This window comes from Peromyscus californicus, unplaced genomic scaffold, assembly GCF_007827085.1.
Source record: "Peromyscus californicus insignis strain IS unplaced genomic scaffold, ASM782708v3 Scaffold_7__1_contigs__length_154581171, whole genome shotgun sequence".
NCBI classification, from domain to species: Eukaryota; Metazoa; Chordata; class Mammalia; order Rodentia; family Cricetidae; genus Peromyscus; species Peromyscus californicus.
In genome coordinates, this window is record NW_026294595.1 from 77543712 (window position 1) to 77563981 (window position 20270).

Here is a 20270-nt window from a genome sequence, read left to right on the forward strand (position 1 = left end):
AAGCCCCAGTCTCCAAATTGCTGCCGGATGAATAAATAGCAGTGTGTGCCATCCAAGCCAACCTCACATGGGTAGCACCTCATTCACACCCACAGAGGGCTGGAAAACATCAGGGAAGCCGAATTCTACCCGCTGGAAAGGGATAAAACGAGATTTTGGTGAAGATTATATCATCAGCTGGCGCCATTATTTCTGATCGGTGATGACCTTCAAGAGAGTAAAACACACTTGCTTCAGTCCAGAAGCACCAAACTCAAGCATGAACCCAACAAGAGAAGGCATGGAAGAGAAAGAGGCCACCGTTCGCTTGTCTCTAAGCAGTTTTTGTGCTGAGTTGGATTTTAGAACAACAAAACCTCAGTGAGGAGGCAAATGCCTTGTCCAAACAGAACCCAAACTGTCCCAAGTTCTTTCCTTGACTTTGGTGATGAGTGAGGTTGGGCAGATGTAAAGAGTACGCTAAGAATTGAACCTAACGCCCTCCACCCCAGCTCCCACCACAGCTGGATCATAGGGTGACACTTGTGTAGACTTCCAGCTGTGTCCTTTGTTACAGTGCTCAGAAACTGCTTTAGGGAGAATACCAAACCCAACTTTTGCTCGGTGGATAACTCAGCTTTCACAAACATTTCATGACTAAAATTTGCCAAAAGGCAAACATACCTCTTCATTCATCATTTTGTGATTCATTATAGACCATTTGTGAAATCAAGAAGGATATCAATAATAATAATTAATTAAAAATAATAAGGAGCAGAATAAGAACAGTAAAAAAATAGAAGAAGCTGTTATGATTAGAGAAAGGTCACCACAAGTTTATCTATGGTACAAACACTTATTTTATTCTGACCAGAACTCCTTTCTTCTCTATATCATGTGTACATGTGTGCATGTGTACACACACACACACACACACACACACACGATTCTATGACTATGAGGCTGAGAAGCCCCCCTGCCTGCTGTCTGTAAAGTAAGGACCCAGAATATCTGGTGATGAAGCTTGAAGGTCAGAGAGCCAATGACACGACCATGTGAGCTGTGAAATGGAAAGTCGCAGAGCCAGGGTTTCCCAAGCTTCTTGGAGCTCAGGAAGGACAGCATTTTCCCCAGAAGCTGGGCGTGGAACTGTAGCGTTTGACTTTTGCTGCGCTGTGTTTGGGGCTCACTCTGATGTCACCCCTTTTTTCTATGGGAATGTTTACTTTGTGCCAAAATTGGAAGTATGGAAGTTTGTTGTTTTTATTCTACAGTGGTTCATATGTCTCAGAGTTTGCTTTGAGTCTCAAAAAAAATCCTTTGAGCTTTTGAGCAATCGTGAGAATATGACGATTAATGGGACTTACGGAATGAAGTGGATTTAGTTTGCGTTATGAGATGAACAAGAACTTTGTAGGGTGGCATGGTATGTTTTAAAAAGTGATGTGTTAGCCGGGCGGTGGTGGCGCACGCCTTTAATCCCAGCACTCGGGAGGCAGAGCCAGGCGGATCTCTGTGAGTTCGAGGCCAGCCTGGGCTACCAAGTGAGTTCCAGGAAAAGGCGCAAAGCTACACAGAGAAACCCTGTCTCGAAAAACCAAAAAAAAAAAAAAAAAAAAAAAGTGATGTGTTTGTGTGTCAAGTTGACAAGGGATGGACTTGTGGCAGTCAGTCAATTAGATCCTCATCCATTTGTACTTCTAAAATATTGGTTAAGCTTTCAACCAATGTCAAGTGGCATGTATTTTAGGGCTTTGTTATTTGAAGGATGCTCAAAATATGAAATATCAATTTTGTTGATTTATAAAGTGTTAAACTTGAGAATTTAGGATCTTCTTAAAGATTTATTCAATCTGCTACCCAGCATTTTCCAGGCAATGTGGTACATAGATGCTCCTATCATGAAGAAGCATTTCTGAGTCTCTTCTCAATGTCTCATCCTTTATAATTTATGGACTTGTGCCTGATATACTGGCTGCATTGCACTGACTACAACATGTGCCCTGACTAAGTGGCAGTCACTGTGTGGTACTTTAAAGATGGCACAAATGTGATAAAACTGAGAACTCTAATTACAAGTCCCCAATAGTTGCTCTGGGCAGAACATCTGACTTAGAATCTGGGTCCATTTCACTTGGCTTTCTACCTGTAGAGTAAGAGGCTTTCTTTCAGACCACACAGCTACCTAAATGGTCTCAAGGCAGTTCCAGCATTTGGCCTCATGGAACCTGTGCTGCCAGCCACCCATACTCCAGCCAGCTTCTGCTGTTAGCTAGTGTTTGCTGAGGTCCTTCACAACCTATTCAAATTCGCTGAAAACCCCATGGTTACCTTCTTTATTCCTTGGTTAGCATGCTCTCTTTTGGTGTGATTTTAGAATAGAGGCATTAGTCACAGGCAAGCTGATGCTAATGAAGAGGATGTGTGCATTTATTTATCCCCACACCCTCACGTGTTGCATCTTATTTTTCTCCATCAGTATGAGTTGAGTCAGTTAACCTAAAGAAATTAAACGGAGTTTCTTACATTGACATCTAATTGAACTCCTAAAATTCTTCTTTTTCTTCATTTTTGTGGGGCTGGAGGTTGAATGTAGGGTGTCACATGCACTTGGGAAGCGCCCTGCTACTGAGCCACATCCCAGACCTCTTTATTTTGAGATAGGGCCTGACTAAGTTGGGCTGACATTGAACCCACTCTGTAGTCCAGGCTGGTCTTGAACTTGTAGCATTCCCCTACTCAGCTTCCTGAGTCCCTGGGATAACAGGTCTGTGCCACCAGGCCTGGCTAAGGGTTTTCTTCATTCAGAAAGATTTAGCGTGGTAGAAACCAAACCCAAAGAATAGATAAATTGGTGGAAAGTCATGAGTCCTTTTCATTTGTAAGTACTTAAGTGAGGCCGAGGAAAGGCTGGGCAATCAAGCATCTTAGAATAAGCCAGAACTAATATCACTTGTTTTTCTGGTTTTGATATGGAAAAACCACTCTGTCTACTTACATGAACTCACAGCAGCTGCACAAGACTCACACAAAATCAAGCCAGCCAGTTCCAGCATGGATGGGGGAAGGGCTTATCAAGTCCTACCCACCCCTAGCTGAGAAGATATTGGCAACTGATGGCTGCTGGGAGGAAGGAGAATAAGTTTTCTTTGAGGATGCAGTCCCTGAAAGGCTACCCACATTCCAATAGATGGTCCCATACCTGTGCAACCAGACTGAGAGAGAGAGAGAGAGAGAGAGAGAGAGAGAGAGAGAGAGAGAGAGAGAACAAAGTTAAGAGGGAAAGGTGGTGGTGGTGGGAATAGGGAAGGAATTGGAGGTGAGGGAAGAGGGAGGAGACTGGGTCAAAATGCATTATATTCATGTATATATTTCTCAAACAATAAAAAATGTTTTTAAAAGATACAGAAAAATATCTGCCAATGCCTTTTTCTGCTTGGCATGGGCGGGGGTCATTTGTTAAATATGTAATGATCGATCAGCATCACCCCAGTCCGCCAACAAGTGACATGTTAGATTTTGGAAAGACAAAGTAAGTTGGTTCTTTGTTCCCAGGCATTTTTTTTAACCCATCTTGTCTACAAATCTGAGCTTAGAGCTTAGAGATCTAAACAAAAGAAAATTGATAAATATTCATAGAAGATTAGTGTATCACATTAAAATTCTAGATTCATTCATAAAATCCATTTCTTTTGTGAACAGGAATATTATATGGATAATGACATAAGGGAAGAGAGAGCAGGCTGTTTTTCCATGGCTAGGCTCTGCCCCAGGGCCTACTAACTGTCAGAGAACAGTGAGGCAGCTCCAGTAGGAACTTCCTTCTGTGATAGTCAGTCTTACTTACTTGGATGCCGGAAAGTGGTGTTATCGGTGTGCACAAATGAACCACTCTTCCTGAAGACAATGCCACAGGGTCCTGACATGTTGCATAATGCTGCCATCTTCATGTCCACTTCTTATAGATCTATGACCTTGGTCATTTCAGCTGTCAGTAGTGATTCTTAGTGGATCAATCAGGAGGAAGAAAAACAATATAACTTTATTTGCTCTAAATCAACTTAAATCCAGCTCTCAGATCTATAATTGAGAATCCAGTTTTGGTCATTGCAGGGGTCTTCTTCATGCACAGGCTGTATAGAATCGGGTTATGTAGACAGCAGTGAGTCATGAAGGAGAAGCCTGAGCAAGTCTTCATTATTCATCCTGAGAAGTCCCGTTGTCTACACCACCTGACCACTTTGGGTACAATAGCTTGGAGCGTGGAAGTGTTTGTGGAAGCTGGGAGCCCTTCTTTGTCTAAGGGCATCTTCTCTAATTTCCTGTTCACCCTCCTTCAAGAACTCATTACCCAGTCATGCTGATGGCTCTGACGATTGCCTCACTAGGTTCCCATCATTGTCTGTAGAAGCAAGAAGGGAAGGCAGGAGAGGTTCTGGTGCCTCAGGCTAAGAAAACAGTACTGCTGTCTTAGGCTAGTTTCTCCTGGCTCAAGCATTAGGGACTAGGTTTTTGTTAAAGCAAGGACTCCTAGAATCAGACAGTCAGGGAACTGGAGAAGACATAAACGAGGAGGAAATCAGTCAAGATGTTTTCTACTAAATTCCCAAATGCAGCCTGATCCTGAAGGTTTCTGGAAAGTGAAAATTACAGCTCACAAAACATGCCCATTCCATTGGCAACCCTTGGCTGAATAAAGGGTGAGACAAGATCAAGGTTGGGCAAGCTAGCTTTCATACCCAAGGGCAGTCCTCTGAAGGATGCAGGTGCCAACTCCAAGCAACAAGACACACCTGGAGAAGTAGAGGGCCGATATCTTGTGTTGGTGTAGAGATATGAGGAACCTGACGGAGGTTCCTGTAGAATTCAAGGTAAGAACAGTTTAACATCATCACATGCGTACCTGTAAATGGAATCATAATGAACCACCTCATATAGTGCCCTGCAGGGAGAGAGGAACTAAGGATATAGAAGACCTTTAACTGTTCATCTGAAACAGTATTCCATAAAGATGGCCCTCTGGTGACTGTTTTGTTCATGCACTAGCATATAAGGGCTTGCTGCATTTAATGGGTTTGTGTCCCCAGGCTGAGGATCAACAGGAACAAGGCAATGTGCTATCTTTTATTAATCATGGGTGTTCTACTTAGCCAAGTAGGGGCTCTAGCTCCTTTAAGCCAGAGATAGAGATATTTTAAATTCTCTATTGGCTGTGTCTGAAATACCATCCCACTGAGGTGAAATGAGACATAAAGCCCTTGAAAAAAAAAATCAAACAGAAAAGAATCATGAATCTTTTCAATGGGGAGATACAAAGGTTTCTAAAAAGAGAATACATGGAGGACTGGGAATTGCTTTGAAACCTGTGGGAAGGACCTCTGATGAGATTCGAATGATCTGTATACCCACCAGGGAGATATCTAAATGAGGAGAAACAACAGTGGGTGGACCAAGTCTTAGAGTTCCCTTCAAAGGCATCATAAGTGGGTATACAGCTTTGGAAGATATGGAAATGGGAGAGAAGAGACAATAATGTCCAGGTGCTGTTTGCTATAGGAGCAACATTTTACAGTTTTACTATGCAGGATTAAAATGAGAAAGTAAAAACACTGCACTTGGTACCCAGAAGCCTGAGTCAACTTGAACTTGGAAGCTTGTCATTGGTAAACTACCCAAAGTTCAGAAAATGGAGAGGAACACTGCATTATGCCCTAGAGCAGTGGTTCTCAACCTTACTAATGCTGAGACCCTTTAATGCAGATCCACATGTTGTGGTGACCTCCAACCATAAAATTATTTTTGTTGCTACTTAATAACTGTGATTTTGCTACTGTTATGAATAGTAATGTAAATAATTTTGGAGATTGAGTCTTGCCAGAGGGGTTATGACCCACAGGTTGAGAACTGCTGCTCTAGTAGTGCTAATAATGGCCTTTTAAGGCTTCTCTCTTTGGGATGTTCTGTAATGTGTTTTAAATTTGGGAAAATGGATTTTAAAAGTAGTTGACTACTTTGTAAACAAATGCAAACATTGGAAATAAAACTTTTTTTTTTTTTTTACATTTTCAGCCCAAGCACATACATGTTATAGTCCTACTTTACACACAACAAAAATAAGGTTTGGAGACATAAATTTCCAATTATTGTTTATTCAGTAGAAAAATGAATGAATTCTACCTCTTTGGTGGATTTTGTGCTTGTTTGAACTCTCATGCTAGAAGGCCTCTGCTTTCCACCAGTGCCCAGTGGCTGAAGAGATTTAATGGAAAAACTTGTATAGGTCAATGATTATGCAAGATATTAAAGAGATTTTTCTTGGGATGGAGAGCCTATGGGACATTTAACAAAAGGCACAGAACAGCAAATGTTGGCTTCAGATACTTACCAGAGAGGATCCAGGCTGTCTTTCCTGATCCTTGAGAGCCTATCAATAGAAACAGCATACAAAATAATAAAAAAGAAACTTTTGTCTGTTGACATTGCATGACTGCAAAATTTGAAAACAAAATATAAAGAAACAAAAAGCTATTCTCAGTGTTATAAGCCATAAATAATGACTATTTTACATCATTCCACACCCCCTCATTGCTTTATATATATATGAGTTTCTTCGTGTTTGGGGGGATTTGAGACTATGAATCTGTAGGATATTTTAGCACACTGCTTTTGTCTCATTCTCCTCCTCTCATCCAGGGACACCAATTTACATACATATTTATTCATTTTTCTATACATATTTATTTTCATATACATTTTCACCTTTTTGGCCATTTAGGCTAAGTTATAATTCTTTTCTTGTAAGTGTTCTTTCAGCTTATTAGTACTCTTCAGTCTCATTAGATTTCCTATTAAATTATCCACTGAATTTTTTATTTTATCATTGTACTTTTCCATTTTAGATTTTTCCTGTGGTTATATTTCAAGGCTTACAGTTTCCTGCTAAAATTATCAGTCTTGTCTTTGGTTTCCTTGAGCATATTCAGCATAGTTACTTTTTAAAGTGGTATCACAAAACTACGTTCTCTAGATCTTTAATGAAGCTCCTTCTGTTTCTCTTGATATTCAGTAATGTGGTCTTGTCTTCCATCTTGGTCAGTTGTGACTACTACAACAGAATGGCAGAGATCGAGTGATTTAACATTTATTTCTCATAGTTACAGAGGCTAGGGCGTTCAACATCAAGACACTGGAAGATGACTTGCCTAGAAAAGACCTGCTTCCCACTTCCTAGGTGTTGGAATCTTGCTGAGTCCTCAAATGAAGGAAGGCAGGAGAGAGAACTCTCTGGATTCCATTTTATAAAGGCAGTAATATCATTCACGAGGGCTCTATCTTCATGATTTAAGTACTTCCCAAACATTCTATCTTTGAATGCCAGTTAGGATTTCAACACAAGGCTTTTGAGGGAGCCATTGAGTATTCCATTGGCTCCTCACTTAGAAGTATGCTTGGATTTGTCCTGGGGACATATATGTGCAATAACTTCAAACCACTACATGTTCTCAGAATTCTCTGTCCTAAGTTCTCACCAAATTTCAGCTGCTCTGTTGATTTAACTGTGGCTTTTCTTAGCTCAGGAGTAAGATGTGCTATATGAAAAGTTTACATATGACCTGATTTGACAAATGTCATGTTGTAAAGTATACACATTGAAGAATTGTGAAAATAGACTCATATCCTCACAGCTTGGGTAGAGATGGTGATGTATTCCAGATTAGCTTCTCTTCCATTCTTATTTTAAAGCCTTCCCAGTGAGAGAAATGAATGACTTCAATATTCTAAATCTATTTTCTCCAAAGGTTCAAGAACTCTGCAGTGTTCAAACCCACAGTAAATGTAGCAGATTTATGATCCCTGAGGGTCTAGCCCATGCTAAATCATAGTGTGGTAGTCTATCATACTATGAAAGTGCCTCCTTCCAAGGAAAGAAAAACTCAGCTCTCAGGTTTTCCTGTCTGAACCATCAGCAGAAAGGATTTCTTCCCTCTGCTGAAGCTGATGTGGCTACAGTTTATTCCTCAGTTCTCACTTTCAGGACTGCTTTGAATACCACCATGAGCCATGAGCAAAGCTCAAAATTCATGAAGAACAACACTTGTATTACACAATCTTCAGCTCCTAGACTAATTGGCCACAGATTTAAGAAAAAGCCATAGCTAGGCAGTCTAGTTGAGGGTAACGGCCAAGTGAGTAACTCTGCCCCATGTAGACAAAATGCTACTTATCAACTCCAAACTCTGGTTGATTGTTACTATATGGGAGCATAGATCCAGACATTCAGTCTTGAATTCAGTCTTGAATCATGTTAAAGGCCAGTAATTTGACTTAAAATCTCCCAGTTACTATGTTATGACTAGTTCCACAGTTATAAACATGCAGGTGGGATACACTGTGCTTTTTATTGTAGTCTCTAGGTTCCAGCAGTGGCCTTCCTGCTGTGTGTTCAGAACTGAATACATCTGTACTAGATGAAGGCTACAGCATTGGCTGCTTCCTCCGCCTGTTTCTCCCACGCCAGATTCATTCCTGAAAACATAGCACCGAGGTTTTCTGAGTCCACTCGAGGTGGAGTGCTTTGTTATGCCATCTCAGTATTTTTGAACAGCATGCTCAGTGAGGTCCTTTTTCTTACACTTAAAATAGGAGCTTAGGATTCACTCACAGGAGGAGCTGCTTATATTACATAACCCCAAGGCACACAGATTATGATTGATCTATTGCCATATGGCCTGGACCGTCTCCAAGTAGAGTCAAGCCACTCATCTGGCTGGTTCTAGCAATCTTCCCAAGTGGCACATAGGGACAATTTTTTTTTATTTTTGAATATTTTAAAGGTATTATCTAAGTGGAAATTCTCTTCTTGCCTGGAAGCAAGTAAAGAAATTGCTGGGAAGGTGATTGGGGCAGTTATAGAAAGAAAGGCATGTAGAATGTACAATTGCATTACTTGGGGACTGTTCCAGAGGAATGAGTCTATGCCTTGGAAGAAATGACTGCAAGAAATCAGGGATAGGCACCGGAGAAATAGCTCACTTTTTGCTCTTGCAGAGAACCCAGGTTCTGTTCCCAGCACCCACATGGTGGGTTACAACCATCCAGTTCAAAGAATCTGATCCCTTCTTCTGGCCTCTGCAGGCACCAGGTATATAAGTGGTACACACATATATATGCAAGCAAACACTCATACACATAAAATAAAGTAAATACTAAACAAAAAGAAATAAGGGAAGTTGGGAGAGCTTGGTCCCAAATTCAATAATTAAAGGTTGGATTCTTCAGGAGACTTGCTGTTTTTCCCTAGGCCGGTCAGAATCATTACTGTGTCATAATCTGTTTCAGACAATAATGCTGCTTATCCAACAGCGTATTTCCAGGCCGTGGCTGAAATGCTCAGAATAGCTGCTGATGCCATTTGACTTTAAGTCTCTGTCAGACAGGAATGAAAGAATAGAAATTTCTTCATAATGAATCTTAGCTGCGCAGATGGAGGTTCTATTTGGAGATCAGGGAAGTCTGCTAGATCTACAATTATATTACATAGTGCCATTTTGCTTTACTTTATTTTGTGCATATGGGTGTTTTGCCTGCATCTGTGTCTGTGAACCACTTACACACATGATGTCTGAAGGCCAGAAGACAGAGTTAGATTCTCCTGGAACTGGGGTTATAGGCAGTTGTGAGCTACTGTGGATGCTGGGAATTGAACCCCCGTCTTCTGGAAGAGCAGCTGGTGCTCTCAATTGCTGAGCCATCTCTCCAGCACTCCCCCAACACCCTGTTTTCTTTGTTTGTTTGTTTTTGACTAAAAGTTTCAGCATACTGTTTTCTTCCGGGAGATGAAAACTAAAGTCTAAATCCATTTTAGATATGCACTCTTGTTTCAAGTCAATTCTACTTTCGGAGTACACAACCTCAAAGTAGGAAACCGGTAGAGTCTGGTTTAATTGCTTGAGTGTTAGGAAATGAAACATATAAGACAGTATCACCCAAAAGTAAAACCATGAAATATTAATTGAAAAATCTAGGTGAAATAGTGACATTGTCCAGGCTTCCCCAGCTTCCGCAGTTTGAGAAAGAAATGAACAATATCATCTAAGGCCCAGATTTGGTGCCCAACTGATTTATATTTAGAACGAATGATTTCTTGATTTAAGAATAAGTCATAAAACAAGCCGAAGACACGTTTAACACATGCTTCTCTACGATGAAGTTCCTCTCGGAGTTTCTTCTAAGCACTGCTCTTAGCAGGCACTCATCACTATATTTTTAATTCAACGAAATGTGAGAAGAGTCTATTCTAAAATCGGATGACTCAGACTTTTAACAGTTTTTTTTCCTTCTTCCACTTCTAGTCCTTGAAGAAAGAAACTGCTCAGACCTTGGGGGCCCAGTCAATGGGTACAAGAAAATCACAGGAGGTCCTGGGCTTCTCAATGGGCGCCATGTCAAAATTGGCACGATTGTGTCATTCTTCTGTAATGGCTCATACGTTCTCAGTGGCAACGAGAAAAGAACCTGCCAGCAGGATGGAGAGTGGTCAGGGAAGCAGCCCGTCTGCATAAAAGGTAACTCAGGGATGTTTCTGGGTCCTGTACATGTGCATAGAGTCGTTGTAATTCTTTGACAGTTCCCATGTCTGCCTTTAAGTCCCTGGAATAATGTTTCCTTGTAGACTCACCCTCAAACTGTTTGTGACTCTTGTCTTGGAGAGTATCTTGTAAAACTTTCACTTCTTTTTTTCTGGACTCCAAGAAGACCTGACTCTTGTCTTCTCTAAGGTGATGGAGAAGAGCAGTTTGGGAAACATGACAAGGCTAGTCTTAGATATGTAAATCCAAGGATAGAATTTGTAAGCCTTTGCCTAGCTGCTTTTATCACATTTCTAATAAAAGAGTCAATAAGCGCGTGTTCCTGGCCCCCTCTAAGGGGAGACTTCAGATGTGGATGGCTAAAAACTAAGATAGCAGACCTTGAAACATCTAATGGACAAGATGTTAGAAGAACAAATGAGTAGTTCAGGAAAAAAAAAAAAAGGGAGAGAGTGAGATCAGTATTCCTGAAATGGAGTAGATGGTGTGAGGTAGGTAGGATCTGTAGCCGTCAGGAGAGATTTAAGGATGCTAGGAGGAGCTGGGATGGTATACCGGATGAAAGACAGGAGAAGAAGTGGGTGTAGATGGAAATGCAAGCATCTGTCTTATGGTAAGCTCAAAGAAAGCTGGTCTAGAAAGGAGCATTTAAAATATAGATTGGGAACAGAAAACCCTGGACTGTTGTATAGGGAGGCTGGAGCCCCCCACCCCACCCCCCAAATCCCAGCGGAGATGCAGTTTCTTCCTGACTTTACCCATTAGTTGGTAAATTTGGCTGACACCTCCTTAACTGGGAAGAAAAGTGTGTTCATGTCCTAGATTGTCAAGATCATTGCCCCCACTCTCCACTCTCTCTGCTGGGTGTTTGTCAACACCCCGAATCATGGGGAAAGGAATAAAAGAGAAAAAAAGGGATAAATGTGAAAGGGATAAATCACTTTAGACTTTCGCCAGAAGCGACTTTCATCCTCCAAGCACAGGGCCTGATGTTTTATTTCATTAAGTATGGGAACGGTGTTGCATATGTCCTTGGAGGTTTTGTCAACTTTTCTCTTACAAATTAATACAACCAAAGTACTCTAAGTTGCTAATTAGACAAATGTTGGCTGCTGGATTGGGAAAGTGAGATGGGAAGGATTCGTTTTCCCTGGAAGAAAAAAAGAATGAAAGATTTCAGTGAATTGAAACTGGGCTCTGAGTTGTCCTCTGGTGACTGCTAAGGACCTTCATTGCAGAGACAGGACAAGAAATGGTTGGTTCCTCGGGACTTATTTATTGGCACTGTGGTCTGGTTTTAAACAAGGACTTCTGAATTTCCTCTGTGGGCCTTCACTGTGAGTTTTATCCCATTATGATCTAGTTTGCTAACACCATTCCCAGGAACAGATGGCTCTAATCTATGAAGTGCCACTGTCCCAAGACACCTCGGCAGAACAGTTCTTTTTCAGAGGGAGCTACTGGATTCTCCAGAGGCAGCTTCCAGGTTATGTCAAAAGCAGTTGACATCTTTGCTAAGCACACACACTGTTGAAGTTTCCTAATACATCCAGGCTCTGAGACCGGGGAATGAGTGCAAGTGTCTGGAAGGGTGGGAATCTGGATGACGTGGTGTGCACAGTGAAGATGGGAAAGAATCACACAGCATGGTCTATCTGTTTTTAGCCTGCCGGGAACCGAAGATCTCAGACCTGGTGAGAAGGAGGGTCCTTCCGATGCAGGTTCAGTCAAGGTGAGACCAAGCCCCTGAACTCCACTTTCAAGGCTAATGACTATCTCCCTTCTCCAGTTGTATTTGGCCAAAGGCAGCCTGGCATTTCTTAGGGACATTTAGTGCTAACGGGTCATGAAAGAATGGGGCTTGTTAGATGGAGGCTCATTAGCCAGCTGCTTTTGGCCAAGAAGGAGCTCCTACTGGAAGAGGTACAAGTTTTACTGGATCGTGGGAAAGCAGATGGCTGATGAGAAGAAGCGAGGCTTCCCTGATGATCTTTGAGGAGCTGAATTTTAGTATTTTAGTCTTCCTGAAATGACTGCTTCTTTATTACGGCAGCTTCTAGGAGTTGGCAATCCTGCTAAACACTGCAGCCAGCTAGGGGTTGGGAAGATGGTCTTGATGATGACCAACCAGCTGAGGCAAACTGATGGATGTGGGACATGAACTCTTGTGTGTATACCCAAAGCTTCTCTTGGGAAGACAAATGAGACCCACCTTGTGGCGAGAAAGACCATTCTTCCTCTCTTCCTTCTTCCTCTTCCTCACTCTCTCTGCTGCAGTTGCACAGACATTTTTGGTTTTCTTCTACCAGTCCAAGCATAATTCTATGTCAGAAACTTAGCTTAGCCCCCTCCACCCTTTTAATACTTGGCTTGTTTTCACCTAGCAGAGAGACCATCTCTAACTGTTCTTTTACGATTATTTAAAAAAACATTTTATGATATTGAGGAATGCATCCAGAGCTTCATACATGCTAGATAAACACTTTACGATTATACCCCAAGCTCGCAGCTGTCATTTCAAACAAAACCAGCAACCACATATGTATCCTGATACCACATCAGGCAGTTTCCATTACCTGGTCTTCTCTGACCTTCCCCATGATTCTGATTTCATTTGGCATTCCTGTCTCTCTCCCCCACCTCTCTCTCTCCCTCTCCTCCTTCTCTCCCTCCCCTCTCTCTCCTTTCCCCTTTCCCCTTCAAATATACAACTTACACGTAAAGGAATATTGCTTGCTTTGTTTATGCTGAAGTTTTCTTGCTTGATACTGCCTCTGCCACACAGAAGCATTCAATAAGTAGTTCTTGAATGAGTAAATGTGATTGACAGTCAAGGGTTCAAAAATCTGCTTCTGCCTCTCTTCAATCCTAGTTATGTTTAAGCAACTTCCTGAAGTTATTGGGCCTTCATTTTCTCTTTTGAAAACCAGAGGTGATTAGTAATGGTCCCAGAGGATTGCTATAAGGATTAAAACCACACTGATAGATGACACAGACAGCACCCTTGCTGTGTGCCACCTGTTGTTCTTGTCACGTGACAGATGTTAGTTTATTTAGTTCTAACCTCTGAAGCTGGGCATTTTTATTATTACTTGCATCTTATTAATATTTCCTTGCATATGTGGAAACTGGGGTTCAGAGAAGTTAAGTAACTTCCTCAAAGGCCCAGACAAGATGCCTCTTTATAGCAGAACTGCTTGGATAACCCTTCAGTGAAGATCACCATTTACATCTCACCCCTGCTCAGCCTCTCCTCCATATTTGTCTTCCTCCTGGCAAGGTGTTCTCTTGGGAACAATGGCCATAGAATGCAGACTGCCTCATTTCTGGTCTTACCCTGGGTTCCCTGGGGTGGGCTCTCTGCTAAGTGCCATCCACCAGCTTCCAAGAAGACACCCTGCTTAGGCGATGATGCCTGTACAGGGGTCCTGAGCTACACAGAGAGACAGCAGGGCTTCCTACTGTTACAGAAATTGTCATGGAAGATTAGGAGAAGGTGCTAGGTGACTTCTGCAATTGAGAAAGCAAGCCTAGCATTTAGTGAACTGGGGGTATTCTTAGGTTCCACAGCCTCCTGAAACAAGCAGTAGCTTCAGTGACCAAAAGGTAAGCACGTTTAGAAGCCCCCACACCTGGCTGTAAACATAGAATGGATATTTACTGAATGAAGTCAATGTAGACTGAATATTCCTGAGCCAAACACCATAGAGGTACAAGATGTAGATTTCATTTTCAACATCGTCAGATTGATATGGCAGAGACTCTAGAGTGGATGTGGTGACTGCTAAACACCACCTTGGGTGTCATCTTCTTTTACTGCGTCCCCAAGGCACCCCTCCCCCCAGGTAGCTCCCTGGGCTTCGTTTCCCCATTCATTGTTACATAGGGATGAGGACATCAGTTCCTGAAGGACTCTCAGTTTGCTGACAGCCATTATGCGCCAATGTAAAACAAGCACAATCTGCAGGAAACTGTGGTGCATCTCTCCCTAAAGAGTGTCTCTAGGGGCCTCGACTTCAGGGCTCATTTAATGCCCCTTCTCACACTTACATGCAAGTTTTTTTTATTTCTCCCAAGCAGTGTTTCCTGAGAGAAAGTTCAAGTCTCTGAGGTGAACTAATTACATTAGTTGCCAAATCAAGCTACTGTATCAACACAGTTTAGTTCAAGTCAGGTTCTCATATTGCCCCATTATGATAATGTTTAGAGAAAAGAATGTGCCTGGCTTTCTCTCATTCAAATTAACTTCTTTTCCTATTTAATTTTGCAATTAAATGTTCTCTCTCTCTCTCCCTCTCTTTCTCTCTCTCTCCCTCTCTCTCTCTCTCTCTCTCTCACACACACACACACACACACACACAACATGTACCTCTGCATAGCGATATTATATCAGACTTTATTCTGTTTGATTAAAACCCTACGTACTTGGAAGCATGCCAAGAACAAAGGAATACAATATTGAGTGGCATAAGAGAATGTATTCAGTAGCAAAGGGAGAGAGAGTAAGGAGGGAGGGAAGAAGGCTGAGAGGGAGGGAGAGAAAGAGAGGAAGAAGAAATAAGAGGGGAGAGAAAGAGGAAGTGGGTAAACAAAGATAGGGAGTAAAGGACGAAGACAGAAAATGGGAAATGGGAGGAGTATTATTCTCCTGTAACCAATAGCAGCATGGGAATTGGATGCTAACGTCTTGCTCTTCTTCTCTGGTCCTGTGTGCCTTGATCCAGGGAGACACCATTACACCAGCTTTATTCCACAGCCTTCAGCAAGCAGAAACTGCAGGATGCCTCTACCAAGAAGCAAGTCCTTCCATTTGGAGACCTCCCTCCTGGGTACCAACATTTGCACACCCAGCTGCAGTATGAGTGCATCTCACCCTTCTACCGCCGCCTGGGAAGCAGCAGGAGAACATGCCTGAGGACTGGGAAGTGGAGTGGACGGGCCCCATCCTGTATCCCAAGTGAGTCAAGTCCCATCTTTGAGTTTGAGCCTCTTTCCCTTTCCAACACCATTTGTGAAGAATTGCTGACCGTTGAAGTCTTTTATGGAAAGTTTAATGGAGCAAGGGATAGTCTTCCATGGCTTCCCCTAGTTTGGTGACCTGTGGAATTCCACAATGAGAGCTCCCTCCTTTTGGCTTAAACTTATGGTCAAGAGAAATTGACTCATTAGCTCTGAGAGGAATATTTTTCTTGTAGAGGATTTATCACATCTAGAAAAAGGAAAGAGCCACAATTAAATACCAACTGAGGAGAGAGTTAAAACTGTGAGAGCATCTCTGCTTATGTCACCTTGACTGCCTTGCTAAGGCTCACTTTTCACACTCATTATCAAATGACTGTAAGTAATTGCCATTAATTAAATGATGAGGTGATAGGAGATAATGTAAGATAAAATGTGGAAGTTCTAGATTCGAGGCTTGCACATTCTCGCCTACCACCTTCATCCTCTTTGTGAAAAGAGAATAGTATGGCTGAGTTTGTTGTGGTCATGCTTATGAAGACAGTCAAGGGATTTTGTCTGTTACATCATCCCATTCAGTCTTCTCAAAAAGCCCCTAAAGTCGTAGATATTTCTCAGTATATTTTCTAGGCAAAGAAACCAAGGATCTAAGGGGCCAACAATTTGTCCAAAGTCCTATTGTTTCAGTACTACAAAACCTCCACTTTTAACTCTAGACTTTATAGCCAACTACATGTAGATAGTTGATTAATAACAAGGGGAGGGAGGCTAGGGAGATAGCTTGGTAGGTAAGTAATTGCTGTGCAAGCATTAGGGACATGAGTTTGGCTGGGCACAGTGGCATGTACCTGTGATCACAGTTCTGAGTGGCAGAGACAGAAAGATCCCTGGGGTTTCCTGGCTAGCCAGTTGGGCCAAATTGCTGAGGTCCTGTCTCAAAGAATAATGTGGAGAGAAATGAAGACGGCATTACTACTTGACATTCACACATATATGCATACATGTGTTTGTGTGCTAACACACACACACACACACACACACACACACACACACACACACACACACACACCTGTACATTAAATTAAATGAAAAGGAAGAGAAAACCAGGTTGGTTTACTTAGTGCTTCTCACCTCCTTTGGATCCTTCCTTTCAGATTTATGCTGTCATGGTTGAGTGACCTGTTTGCCTTCAGGTGTCAATGGTCTGAGTTGATCCTATTAAACTGTTTTCTCCACAGTCTGTGGAAAAATCGAGAATGTTGCTTCTGCGAAGACCCAAGGGACCCGCTGGCCATGGCAGGCAGCCATCTACCGGAGGACCAGTGGTGTGCACGATGGTGGGCTGCACAAAGGCGCGTGGTTCTTGGTCTGCAGTGGTGCCCTGGTGAACGAGCGTACCGTGGTTGTGGCTGCCCACTGTGTGACTGACCTAGGGAAGGTCACCATCCTCAAGACAGCAGACCTCAAGGTTGTCTTGGGAAAATTCTACAGGGACGATGAGCGGGATGAGAAGACCATCCAGAATTTACGGGTGAGAGAGGGCTTCCTTGGAAATTGGAGCTCTGACTTAACCAGCTATGAGCACAGGAGAACAGAGCCTGTGTCAGCTCCATCCTTCAGCACGTCAATATCCATCCCAAAGCCTAGTATGCAACAGGGGCTCAGAGGTTCATACTGACAGACTCGCGATAGAGAAAGTTAGCAAACCATGCGGCTGTCCTCCACACCTTTGCTTGTTTTGAAAACAAGGTAGAGTCAGGTATCATCTATTACTCTAGTCCTCAAAAGTCATTCCCACCACAGTAAAATACACATGTACTTTGTCTAGTAGCATGTACTATAAATTATAGTACACTGAACGTTGATGAAGCTATTTGTTTAATGGCTATCTCTGTTTCAAATGATTTGTTCCAGGGATGTTGTGACTTGTCACAGTGCCCTGACCACTCAGATCAAGATAAATTAATAGGTGTTTCTTGAATAAAAAAGAGAACTAATTATCTATCATATTTGAATTTGGGAATTATTTCAAGTAGGCTTTGAGGATGCAGGTTTTTATCCAGGATACTCCTAACTGTAATGCTTTTCACTTGTTCTGAACCCTCCTTCCATTCATCCGTCTGTCCATCTGTCCTATCCTACCCTTCTTTTCACCTGTCCATTCATTCTTCTACCCATCCTTCTGTATATGCCTCAGTTCATTCATCTATCCATCTATCCATCTATCTATCTATCTATCTATCTATCTATCTATCTATCTATCTATCTATCTATTCATTATTGAGCCCCTACAACATGTTATCCATGGAAAATAGAGAGAGAAAAATAAAACATGGCTATTTTCTCTAGTCTAATGGGAGGGACAGACCAGTATGTCATGAACAGCATTTCATAAGAGAAGCCTCTAAGGAAATAGTATCAAGTAATAGAACTATACATTTAAAAATTAAAAGATAGGAATATGAATTTTTAGAAGCTCCAGTCAAAAACATTGACTAGGAAGGCATAAAATACTTAGGAAATATCCTGTGGAAAAGTGCTATAGAGTATTCTGAGAACATCTTTATAGACAAAGACTTAGGGACCATTGTTAGGAAACATAGCTGTATCTTACTGGTTTGAAGGTACATGAAATGCTTACAGTGGGCCAGAGATTGTAAATGAATAACTTATAGGGCTTACACATGGATAGTGCTAACACGTAGAACTTACAGATGGATCGTGCTAACATGTAAGGCTTATACATGGTAGAACACTAACATATGTGTTCCTGATCAGTTGATTGAACATTAAGTGATTGAGATGTTTCAAAGGAAGACTTGGTGTCCTTCTCTGGTAAGAATAAGAATGCTTATCACATCTTTGTGCAGCAGTGATCATCTGGAACAAACATCGGCTGCCCACTTTAGATGGGACATGGACACCCACTTCTATGGCCTTGCTTGCAGACTCCACTTATGTACTATCACCTTCCAGGCCCCAGTAGGCATTTGAGTTGACAACTCCAAAAATACCACAATTATTTTTTAATTTTTAATCCTTGAGGAATGTATCTTCAATAATTGTAGCTGTCACTTAGACAGTTTCTTTCAATAATTTGACCCCCAACTGGCCTCTTCCTGTCCACACTAGAGCGGGCTGTTCACCACTGCTGTCTCTTCCTTGCTTTTGTAGATTTCTGCCATCATTCTGCATCCCAACTACGACCCTATCCTGCTGGACGCTGACATCGCCATTCTGAAGCTCCTAGACAAGGCCCGCATTAGTACCCGTGTCCAACCTATCTGCTTGGCTACCCCTCGGGACCTCAGCACCTCCTTCCAGGAGTCGCACATCACTGTGGCTGGCTGGAACATCCTGGCGGATGTGAGGAGCCCTGGTTTTAAGAATGACACACTGCATTCTGGAATGGTCAGGGTGGTAGATTCACTGCTCTGTGAAGAACAACACGAAGACCATGGCATTCCCGTTAGTGTCACTGACAACATGTTCTGTGCCAGCCAAGACCCCAGCACCCCTTCCGACATCTGTACTGCAGAGACAGGGGGCATCGCTGCTTTGTCCTTCCCAGGCCGAGCATCCCCTGAGCCCCGTTGGCATCTGGTGGGACTGGTCAGCTGGAGCTATGACAAGACATGCAGCAATGGCCTGTCCACAGCCTTCACCAAGGTGCTGCCTTTCAAAGACTGGATTGAGAGGAACATGAAATGAACCAGCTTGCAAGGCCACGGAGAAGCTTTTCCTAGCATCCATCTGTATATATGGCGTATGGCTCAGTGTGGACCTGAAGTATGATTTTTGCCCATGACCTTGGCTACAGAAAGGTTTCTGGTTTCAGGGATATACCTCAGTAGAGGGTGAGTAGTGTTTGCTTCCTGGCAGGAAACTGTCTTTCTGACTGCTTGGAAACCATCCAAAAGATGCCAGGGCTTGCAAGAACTGAATTTCCTCAAAGAAAGCCAGGTGACTAGAAAAGAAAATCTCCCAGACACTGTAAACCTCACAGTTACATGAATGTCATGGTCAGTTCTGGTTGAAAGAGTTGACCTGGGGGGGCTCTGGGCTGCACCAGGCTTTGGTCAAAGTTCCAAAGAACAGCCTGCATGGCAGTCCAAGGCAAAGGAGCTTAGATGTGGCACATGTTCCTGTGTACATTGTCTGATTATACATTGTCTGTACTGATCCTTTTCCCCTCCAATCTTCTGTACACATCTCAATAAAACAAGGGTTGGCTCCAAGATAAAAGTCCCTCTCCTGTTTTTGCATGCTGTTTTTTATAAGCTACATGGATTTGGGTCAATAATTTGGTGAGGGCGCTTTAACATAGAGCCAAGGGGTATAATTTCCCAATGGGTCCGTCAAAGACTGTTTTCTATACCAGTCATTGGAGTTTGGAGGGGCATGGGGCAGGCAAGTCAGAGAAGACAGAGAGGACAGGATGAGTGACATGCTGGTTGATCTTGACTGCATGCTCAGTTGAATGGAGAGGTGTCTAGATGAGTAACGCACAGTTCGGTGTCTGCGAGGCTGTTTCCAGGGAGGATTAGTCAAGAAGGGAAGGCGTACCCTGAATGTGGGAAGCTTCCCACATTCTGTCCTAGTAGCTGCGGGCTCAGAGAGACTAAAAGGGAGGAAGGAGAAAGCAAGCCAGTGCAGGCATTTTCTCTCTGCTTCCTGGCTGCCGTGATGCACGCTGCTCCCCTCCTCCACGCCCTTCCCGTTACGATGAAGTGACATCTCTGA

The 20270-nt window shown here is 42.6% G+C and overlaps 1 protein-coding gene across 4 annotated transcripts in view; it reads left to right on the forward strand.

Annotated features, from left to right (window-relative positions):
• Pamr1 (peptidase domain containing associated with muscle regeneration 1) overlaps window positions 1–19775 on the forward strand; it is a 152786-nt gene extending 133011 nt beyond the window's left edge. For all 4 annotated transcript variants that reach the window (XM_052724105.1, XM_052724103.1, XM_052724107.1 and 1 more), the window contains 5 exons: window positions 10332–10544; window positions 12234–12300; window positions 15293–15525; window positions 16766–17058; window positions 18702–19775. In XM_052724105.1, the coding sequence (XP_052580065.1) occupies window positions 10332–10544; window positions 12234–12300; window positions 15293–15525; window positions 16766–17058; window positions 18702–19238 (1343 nt within the window). In that variant the 3' untranslated portion in view covers window positions 19239–19775. The remainder of the gene's footprint in view (window positions 1–10331; window positions 10545–12233; window positions 12301–15292; window positions 15526–16765; window positions 17059–18701) is intronic.
• Window positions 19776–20270: the final 495 nt, after the last annotated feature.